We start from the raw sequence: 10,752 nt of genomic DNA on the forward strand, positions 1-10,752 counted from the left end.
CTGGAGGAGGAGGAACACTTTTACTACTTCTAGAGTTGACGGTCTGGTTAGTAACTATTGCTCCCGATATCAAACTTTCCTAAAATAGATTTTGAAAATGTTATCTTTCGGCACAAATTATTATTGATCAGTAGTATTGATTATCGTATCTCATTTTTCTAATCACACATTTTTATTGTATATTATTATTTACTATGTTAATATTACAAATTCTTAAATGACAATAAAAACTAAAAAATTTTCCAAAAATCTCACATCAGTGTTTTATTTTCAATGTGCCTTACATAATATCGCCATGAAATATGTCGTATAAAACTAAACTGGGTACCAACATTTTAGAAATTGAAAGCAGCCCACATATCACCTGACCTGGTGAGACAGTATCGCATCTTCGATAGTTTTCAGAGAAACACTTTCATTTCAGCAATTTCAGTAAAAAGTTACTGCAAAAAGTAAAAAGTTACCGCAAAAACCATATCTCCACTTCCTACCACTTGTTATAGTTTTACAGTTTCTTATATCATTTAAATCACAGATCAGTGAGGCCACACAAATAACAAAACTTAATTTAATTAATTACTGAGGACTAATTTCAAGTCTCTAAAGTCACTATAAAGTAAGTTTAACCAGAATGTGATGGACGATGGTACCGTTCAAAAATACAAAGAATAACATTGTGTTCGAGATATTGGCACTCAATATTACTCAAAGTATAAAATAGAAAAACCAGAAAAAATATAATAAACCTAACTTTAAGACAAAATTGACAATAAACTGAACGCTTCAAATACTGCATAACAAACTGATCTAACACCTAAACACTACGCTAAATTTCGATATATAGATTTAAACGTATCACTATATAGTTTGTATTAATCCAAATCGTCAACTTCTTCTACGACCTTAACTTGATAACATTTTCTGAGTCTCTTGCACAGTTTCTTGTGTTTCTCAGTCCAGTGCTCTTTCTGACAGGTTGGTGAACAGTACACAGTAACTTTACACGCACTGCATCTGTGCGGATTCAAGAGGTTACTAAGGGGTTACTAAGGGGTTATTAAAAGGTTACTAAGAGGTTATTAAAAGGTTACTAAGAGGTTACTAAAAGGTTACTAAGAGGTTACTAAAAGGTTACTAAGAGGTTACTAAAAGAGGTCACCATTAAAAACTTGTTCAATTCAAAATTAAATGTGAAATCGGTTCCAAAATGTTTTATTACCTCCTACGATATAGATCTATAGATTAGTGAAGATTCTAAATTATTACCTGTCGAATTCTCCAACTTCGTTTTCGATATTCTTGCAGTCCGTTTTACTACACTTTCTCTTGATATCTAAATACACGATCTTTTAATGACTTGGATAAAACGGCGAATATGTAAAGTATAATTTTACTGCACAGTTAATAAAACATAAATTTAAGGAAAGCAATATAATTCTTGTAGTAAGTATGTAGCAATCCCTAAATTGTAAAACCCGGATTAAGTGATCAATAATTATAGACTAATTAGTGACCAATAATTATAGACTGATTATTGATCAATAATTATAGACTGATTAGTGATCAATAATTATAGACTAATTAGTGCTCAATAAGTATAGACTAATTAGTGATCAATAATTATAGACTAATTAGTGATAAATAATTATAGACTAATTAGTGATAAATAATTATAGACTAATTAGTGCTCAATAATTATAGACTAATTAGTGATCGATAATTATAGACTGATTAGTGATCAATAAATATAGACTAATTAGTGATCAATCATTATAGACTTATCAGTGATCAATAATTATAGACTAATTAGTGATCAATAATTATAGACTAATCAGTGATCAATAATTATAGACTAATCAGTGATCAATAATTATAGACTAATTAGTGATCAATAAATATAGACTACAGTTCAGCAAAACTTCTAACCATGGACTAAAACTACTAATTCTGTTGTCCCGCCAGGCACACCAAAATTGAGTTGGTCAAATTCTATAAGAGTATAATTTAACTTATTAAGTTATAATTTAACTTAGCGGCCAGGTAGCGCAGTTGGAGCGGCCAGGTAGCGCAGTTGGTTAGAACGCCTGTCTTACAATCGTTAGGTTGCGAGTTCGAAACCCACTGACTGCCTGGTCGTGGGGTGAGCGTCGTCGACGTTCAGCTAAGGATCATGAGTGGTCTATGCAGCCCCCCGGTCTACTCAGCCGAATACTCGAGAAATCGGGTGTGAGGGTTAAATGAGGAGCTGCACATTGCAGCAAAGTCTCGGACGAAGAAAGTATGGTACACACTACCTTAACCGTCACTGGCCAAAAAGATCCTTCGGCTTCCTGTAATTGGCTGGTTGCACTTGTGTAACATTGTGGCTGTTGGAATACACCGAAGTAAAATAAGTGTCTAGATTAAAAAAAAAGAAAAAAAAAGGGGGAGTCTAATTAGTCCGCAGTGTGGTCCGGAGATTCTTACCTAGAGGTTTGCGGAGTAGCCCACAAGCCTCCTCCTCGTGTTCCTCCATCCATTGTGTAGCTCCCGCTTCCGGTGTTAACATGTGCCCGTATTGTAGCGCTTGAGTGGAGACAACTTTACATGAGCTCCTGGGGGAGTTAAGGTGGTGAGGTGGTGAGGGGGCCGGGGGGGGGGGGGGTGAATAGTGGTAACTTAATGTGGAGTATCAGGTTGGGTGGTTCGAGAGACTAACATAATATTCAAATGACGCCCATTATTGTTGAAAATTAAAATGTTGAACAACAGACCTAACAATTTCTTGCATCGTAGGGTTCATACACTCGAAACTTTCACTGATGTCAGGAAGAACCTTCGAGAAGAAATCCACTTCCAGCTGCTTTTCCGTTTTCTTCATCTCCGGTCGGGAATGTATCAGACAACTTGAAAATTGCAATATTTTACAATTTTAGCCAATTATGGGTTGTGTAACTTGATTTCGAGATAGCATTTGACCGACTAAAAAAAGCCTTAAGCCTATGACAACAAATTTTAGGGAATCCTAGGGTGGTCTCGCTCAGTCGCTCTAATTGTCCCCCGGCCCCCCCCCCCCCCCCCCCCCCGCGCCGCGCCGCTCTGTATCAACTATTGGATATCGATCTACAAATTACAATACACATTTCCAGAATGTGAAACTTAGACTAAAGGTTTAATGTACAAGTTGAATAAAAGCGACTAAAGAAGTTCTGAAACCAGCCGAAACAATGGAATGAGCTCTCACGTACGTCTGGTCAGAACAAAGAAGCAAGTTGGCCGGTAACAATGAGTCTGGGTGCTCAGCAAGTTAGCCGGTACAGTTTGGTCTGGGTACTCATTGGAGCCCGGTGAGTACCCAAATCGTCTGGCACTGTGTTCCATGTCTATTATACGTAGCGGAGGCAAGATATAGGTGGGCAGTCAAACTTACCTAAATTAAATAGTGCGGAGTTTTTCATTTGTTACGTTTTGCCAAGTCTTGCTTTGCCAAGTCTTGATGTTACAGCAACCTTATATGGACACGTTCATTTGAGTTTGAGGATATTGGTAAATATTAATGGCCCTATTAAAAGGCACGGCGTAGTTGACTTTGTCACACTATGGAATTATTTAAACCCTTGATGGTTAGGATAATCGTCTCATCCTTTAGAGCTTTAGGCAAACTTTTTCACGTAACGATATCCTAATCAGGTGATAAGATATCGCCTAAATACGGCCGGCACGGAAATGTTACTTTGTCACACTATAAGCATGCTAAGTCAATTTTAGTGACTTAGCAAAATTTAACTTAACATTGTTAAACTTAAGCTCTGATGTGCTGGAAAATAATCTACCAATTATTTCTGAAAGAATATTGAATTCTAAAGTTCTAATAGAGGTATGGTGAACTTTAAAATAGGGCAAGCAATGTTAATTTCGTCACATAATGTTTGTGACAATGTTAACATCAACTGCACTCTCTTGAATCAACTGTATCGTCCATACTCCTTATATGGAGTTTTCTCGCTTTTCAAACCAAAATCAGATATAAATGATTTCGGTTATGCACCCAAAATTGAAAATTCTATAAAATGTGACAGAATTAACCTCATTTCCCAATAACCAAGTGCGTGTACTAGGCAACCATTAAAAACAGCATATTTTAGGGCTGCAATCGATAGAAGAACCATCAAATAATAAGTTAAAAGGGTTTTGAGGACACCTCACAGTAAAAAAAAGATATCGTATTATGAGTGTGACAAAGTTATTCAGATTTTGCCGTATAACCACTTGATCTGTGCCCTTTAACCAATGTTAAATCACAATTGTTATATTGACCTAATCTACTATATTTAAGACCAAGGAATGTTAATTGGGCAGCTACAGTCAACTAAGTCACAAAAATGTGACATTTTAAACATTTTAGTGCCTAACAAAAAAACATTTTATTTCTGAGCAGTGCATATATGGGAGTATGGGTCACGTGGCTAATGCTCAGAACTTCTGAACATGATACAGTGCTAGGTTAATAGATGCCAAAATTAAGCCACTATCGTCGAAAACACTATTATTTTTGTTTACCAATGTCCTCAAACTCAAATGAACGTGTCCATATACAAGGTTGCTGTAACATCAGATTGCTGAGTTTAAGACAACAAAGGATGTATGTCGTACGAGGTCAGTTTCTTACACGGAGTTTCCTGAAAATTCCAGATCTATAGTTCTAGATTTACACACATGGAATTTCTTATAATGTAGATTGGGAGAGTCTGCAAACTACAAACTATAATATCTAATCGTGACTAAAGTGACTCAATTTCAATCTGTTTGATTGCGATCAAACTTTAGGAGTAATTTAGTTGCCACGTTTAACACGTTTTAAATTGTTCTATTTTACGTGATTTGCGAAACGAATATTCCGGCTTCTTAAATTTTGAACCTTTAATCTTTCGGACCTTATAAATTCCGGTAATTTTGACGGTTTTAACAAAATTAAATTGATCCGGTAATAAGTTTCAAGGTAGAGTTTTTTATTTCTTATTCTGACTGTTTGAGGGGGGGGGGGGGCTGGTTGGGGCCAGGAGGGGACTACTTCACCATACCTGAAAAGGAAATATCTGATCAGACAGAAGAGAAGGTCAGTTTCGTATTGCTCGTACTTTGCTACTATCTCCATTGTTCTTCTGATAAACCCTAACTCCACTATCCTCTGAAATTAAATTTCGATAATTAGTTTGAAAATAATTCATTATTCATACCTTAGAAAGAAAATGTCGTTATTTTTTCAAGATAACGACTATTTCTCATACATTTAGGAATTTGGGTTAAAATCCCAGAAATGTACGTGGTTTTAAGTAGACATCTTTAATTAACCTCACAAATCATCGAAACATACTAAACTTAGCTAATACTGGTTAATGAGTTATTACAAACATTAAATGTTAAAGAAGCACCTAAACGACTTATGTGATGCATATTATGATGCTGGAGTCAGATCATCAGCAAATGTTGAAAATCTGTGTTGTTTATATTATAATAGATTAATAATATTTCTGCACCAAGTGGGTAATGATGTGTTAAGTTGTTGCTAATAGTTAATAGTAATAGTACTATGTTTACAGTATGTACTGAAGGGGTACCCCTTCTCATTTAACCCTCAATCAAGTTTGCTATCATTCGGCTGAGTCGACCGAGGAGATCGCATAGATCCAATGGATTCTTAGCTACTCCCTAGACTACACCCACATCAGATTTTATTAGCAGATCATTCATTTGACCAAGTCATGTGATAAACCATCAGAAAAATAAGGACCATTAGACAAAATATTAATCATATATTATTAGCACTTTTAAAAGTAAGAACACTAATTGTTAATGAGACTGCTTGCGGAGGAAGAGACTGCTTGCGGAGGACTAACCTCGTAGAACACTTTACTCTGGTAGAACTTCATGATGGTGTGGGCTGCTGAGGCGCGCGTTGTGGTAGGGTGGAGGTAGTCAGCATCCGCAGCTGTCGCCTGGACAACAACAGGGTGAGGGAACTGGGGTGTGAACTCTGAAGTCCCTTATAGTTGTATATAATTGTACTCAATGTGTATAATACTTCTAACTTCAGAGTACTTGCCTAATAAATGAAGTATGTACATTGTACATTGTATATTGTCCGTTGTACATTGTACCTAGATGAACGATTAACGAACCATGTGTATTTTCTCCTGGATATCGTCCGAGCTGTACATCTTCATAAGAAGGTCAGGAATATCATTCTTTGTAAACTCCGAGTAGTGCATCGTCACTCTGTACAAATAAACTATTGATTGTATTCTACTTTAAATATCTATAAGTGTAAGACTACAAAAAAGTAAAGTAATGACTTATTAACTACAAGGAGGGGAAAGCTGGTTGTTTCTTACCCGGCTAGTGTAGCAGCAGAGTAAAGTTGTTTCAACTCATCATCAGACCTGAGCCCTTCTGTTAGCAGTAACAACTGAAACATTCCCAAAATTGTTACTACGTGACCTAATTTAGAATAACAAGCCTTTAAAAACAATTTAGTTTAGACGTTACTATTTGCACGACTGGTTTTCTAATTTGACTGAAAGATTTTAAAAAGTAAAACTAAGTTATCATACTATCGTCTATGATATCATGATATTGTGGTATGGTTTCCATGGTTACCATGGTTTCTTGATAAGGTAGGGATTGCCAGTGATCCGTCCTCAACTTTCTTAGACCGTTTACATTACGCAGAGCCCGAATCGTTGCGATAAAAAACTCTTTGTTGCATTCTTTGTTGTTTAATCTGTAGGAAATGGAAGAGTAAGTTCACTTTTATTTTAGCAGTCATCACTAGGAAACGACAGATTGTTCACGATTTTTAATAACCGACGTGAATTGCATAACTTTTCCGAATAGTTGTATATCAGTCGAAATGGCAGGTTGATATTTCGTTTCATTTGATAAGCAATTTATTCTTAACAGGAGCTGATTGGGACAATTGATCACTACAAGTTGGTCCTCAGCTGACCTCTATTGCGACACAATTCAATGAAGCAATAAGTTATATTTTACATTCCTTTAATCGTTGAAGATAATGCGGATAGAGCTGCACGGCGCCTCGGCTACTCACTGCGTACTGCAGTTTATAACTTTCGATTAAAGGGTAAGGCATGTTTTGTTGTTGTTGTAGCCAGGGGTGTAGGAACCCCTGATTGTAGCTGAGCTTACTGTCTGATTGTAGTTTTTGTAGGCTGCTATAAACCTCTCTGGGATACTGCTAAGGAACGGGATAGAAAATAAGTTGCGGCGTTATTTTGTAAATAATCCTGGCACAGTTTGAACAATCCTACTCCTTATTCACATTTCACTTAACCCGGTTTGGTTTGTTGAGTGATACTTCGTCTTTAATTTTATTATCATATCTTATTCAGATCATCTAAAAATTTATGTTTTCCGTATAGTAATTGAGTGAAAATAATTATATTCGCATAATCTTATGTGACTAATCATTGGTCCAAATAACAAAATTGATAGAATCATCCTAAAAAACTAACATTAGACCACGTTCTTTTAACGTAATTTTGTACATTTTCGTAGTTTCTCGGGAGAGCAGTTTAAATGGAGTATTTTCTATGTTGTTATTTATCGTTCATATTACATTACTAGTATACATAATGTACGTGATATAATTTATATATCATATTAATAAATATGGAGCAAGCTCAGTATTAGTATTTTAAAAAGATTAATTAAATGTTTTAAAACTGCATTTTGTTTCCCTCCTGCTATCTCGAAATCAAGTTTCACAAAAAAATACCCATTGGCCCCCCCCCCCCCTTAAAAGGCGTAGTTTTAAATTGAATTTAGTTTTATCTCATGAGTATTAAATAGCAACCAATCTTAGATTTGAAAAGTGGTGGGGAGATAAGGCTTAAATTGTCAGATTCCAGGAGCAGTGTCAAAATATGTATTACTTTTGAAGAATTGAACATTGAGTATACAGATGGGGGTAATACTTTCAAACGGTTCTATTTAATGATTATTTATTGCAGTACTCTGTAAAATTTGAAAGGTATTTTATAAAAAATAAATAAAAATAGATCTTACAAGACTGGTAGAATAGAGATTATAGGTTCGTGTCCACAGTCCTCGTAGAACTGACACAGAGCTATACTGTTCTGTTTCGGGTGCAAGTCTGCAACCTAAAACAAGGAAATATCAATAATTATTATCAGATATCATTTCCTTGTGCCAACATTTGAACATAAGTTTGTCGGTGTGAGTTGTGACTTACCTCTGTCACGTGCACAATCACGAGTAGCTGTAGTGGGGGATTAGTCAGGTCATTGCCCCTCATTCAACACCAAAACTTTGAATAGTAATAAAGTCACCACACAGCATTTGTGCAACGATTTAATAGGTCTGTTACTGGTATTTGAAAGCTTGTAACTCAGTTATTTATTTTGGCAAACGTCGGCCATTGATTCTAAGATTTGCAAGTACAGTAATCTTTAAAAGGATTTTTAATAAGTGATCTTAACAACTTTTTCATAACAATATAATAAAGTTTTTTCTACCCACAACTATGGTCTACTTTGTAATATCAATGATGAATATCTCCCACAAATATACGTGGCATAATTGCTGATTATTTCTAATTGGTTAGTAAACTAATTACCAATGTTTTGTTACAGAACCCAAAATGAAGTTCCTGATAGTTGCAGTTATTGTTGGCATTGCTTTGGCAGAAGACTGTCTCGATCAGGCAGGAGACGCTGTGTGTGCCCAAATGGCAGCTTTTAAACAACCGAACGGTGACAGCGGCTGTGACAGTTCCTTCTCACAGCAGTACTGTGCCAAGTCTTGTGGCGCATGCTCACTAGGTCAGATAATTCTTATATTATAAATACTAGTAGTGTTGACAGTATTAAAAATATAGCAAATAATTTGAGCCTGAAGATGGCGTTGACGCTGAAAATTTGCCTACATTCCGGAATGTAGGCAAATATTCCTAACTTCCTGTTTCATTTGTCCTAGTCTCTTCCAAGTTCCAAGTTCCAACGGATATTATCAAACTATCAGTATTTCAATTATGAGACTAATAAACAGCAAACTATTTTTCATAATTAATTAATATCTAATAATATTTTCAGCTGTTTGTGAGGACAACCAAGGGATACCGTGTGCAGGATTTGTCGGAGCGATTGGTGGAGATTGCAGTAACAACAAATATGTAGCAATGGGATGCCCAAAGAGTTGTAATCTTTGTTAGAATAATCCAATTATTCAATTAATTGGGACCTGGAATAAATTTAATTTACTTTTTTGCCTATTGGATAGTTTCTTCTTTTTAATGGGAAAAAATCTTTTGATTTACTGCGGCTGTTTACTCTAAACTCAGTTGAATGTAGCATTACTTGTTTCCTCAAATTTTGTCTTGAAAACAATTGTGTCTAATTTGATTTTAAATTATCCAATGTACCAGTTGGGATTAAGTAAAGGGGTCAGCCCTTTAGTGGATCTAAATACATCCGACAATCTGAAATCTTATCCTGAAACTCATCACTCACAGGCATGGGCCATGGCATTTTACTAGCAATTATTTCAGATTAGGTTGACAGATGAAAATGTAGCTTTCAATGAATGCTGTATGCGTATAAGATTAGCAAAAGTATCAGATTAACTAATCAAAAATTGCTAGAAATACATATTATTATTATAATAATTGAATGTAGCCATCTAAATCATAAATATCTATAGCACCTTGTTCTAACCTTGTCAAGTATATCTGTCAAAGTGTCTTGAGTGTTGACGATGTTATCAGAGGAGCCAGCGAGAGCGTTTAATAGTCTTGCTAGCTCACTTCCATACTTTGCTGTATTTCTTGTGGCCATGCTTCTAAAGTATAAAGTAGTCAGCCACTGTTCGAATGACCTGATCAGTCAGTATTTAAATTCTCTGTGCTAGTTTAGGTTAGACTACAATAGGGCCATCTTAGGCCATCTTAGGGGGGCGCCAAATCGTCGTTTGAATGTGGGACAATTTGGAAAAACTTAACTACAGTAAGTAAGCATAACTGCGCGTTTTGCTCTAGAACACACTTTTTTAGAGATCTTACCGGCGTATCCTCTAAAATCATCTAATTTGTCTAATTTCAGGGAGGGGCGCCAAAAGGGGAGGGGCGCCAACAGGGGGGGGGGGGGGGGGCTTTTTCAGTGGGTCCGCCAACAGGCAACGTTTTGTCACTGCCTTTAAGCACAACAAAATGAAAGCTTATTTAGCAAAGTTATTTTCTATTAGTTAGAGCCCTCCTTAATTAAATGGTGCAATTATATTAATTGTAAAAGGCTATAGTGACCACCTACTACAGTGAAACGTCAATTGCCGGAATAAAATGCATTGTCTTGAAAGCTATTGCTCAACCCATTATTATTTTTCTATTGTTATATTCAGGCTGAATTATCTTTGCTCTTGGGCAATAATAATATACTTTATCTTTTTGGAGGCCTTAATATATTTAAATAAATATTTAAAACTGAAGGAGTTATTTCAATTTTAATGAAGTCATTTTGGCTAGTATCCCGAACCGAGATATTATGTGCAATTTTGTTCATGGAGGTCTTTTTACTTAGTATCCACTATTCAATAGATTTGATTGAAATAAATTTTCGTGCACATACAGAATGAATGGTTAATAATTTAATATATATGTAGACCAAGGTCTGTGCACGGGATGCTTCCTGGAAGAATCCAGTTCTTTTAGCGGGGCACCCTAGTCCTACCTAAAGCCATATT

At 35.8% G+C, this 10,752-nt stretch overlaps 1 protein-coding gene and 1 long non-coding RNA gene across 2 annotated transcripts; one reads left to right on the forward strand and one right to left on the reverse strand.

The window, feature by feature from the left end:
* Positions 1-781: 781 nt before the first annotated feature.
* Positions 782-9,858, reverse strand: LOC134814638 (uncharacterized). Its single transcript, XM_063822793.1, has 11 exons — positions 9,732-9,858; positions 8,065-8,159; positions 6,637-6,760; positions 6,372-6,445; positions 6,159-6,255; positions 5,877-5,975; positions 5,061-5,167; positions 2,754-2,885; positions 2,467-2,594; positions 1,267-1,333; positions 782-1,014 (listed from the first exon to the last, which is right to left on the reverse strand). Exons 1-11 carry the CDS (start codon positions 9,849-9,851, stop codon positions 873-875), a joined length of 1,185 nt encoding a protein of 394 aa, XP_063678863.1. The 5' UTR covers positions 9,852-9,858; the 3' UTR covers positions 782-872.
* On the forward strand, positions 8,750-9,210 carry LOC134814639 (uncharacterized). Its single transcript, XR_010160187.1, has 2 exons — positions 8,750-8,840; positions 9,111-9,210. It is a non-coding gene; the product is annotated as an uncharacterized LOC134814639 (long non-coding RNA).
* Positions 9,859-10,752: the final 894 nt, after the last annotated feature.

This window comes from Bolinopsis microptera, chromosome 5 (assembly GCF_026151205.1).
Source record: "Bolinopsis microptera isolate Bmic1 chromosome 5, MBARI_Bmic_1.0, whole genome shotgun sequence".
In the NCBI taxonomy this organism is placed as follows: domain Eukaryota; kingdom Metazoa; phylum Ctenophora; class Tentaculata; order Lobata; family Bolinopsidae; genus Bolinopsis; species Bolinopsis microptera.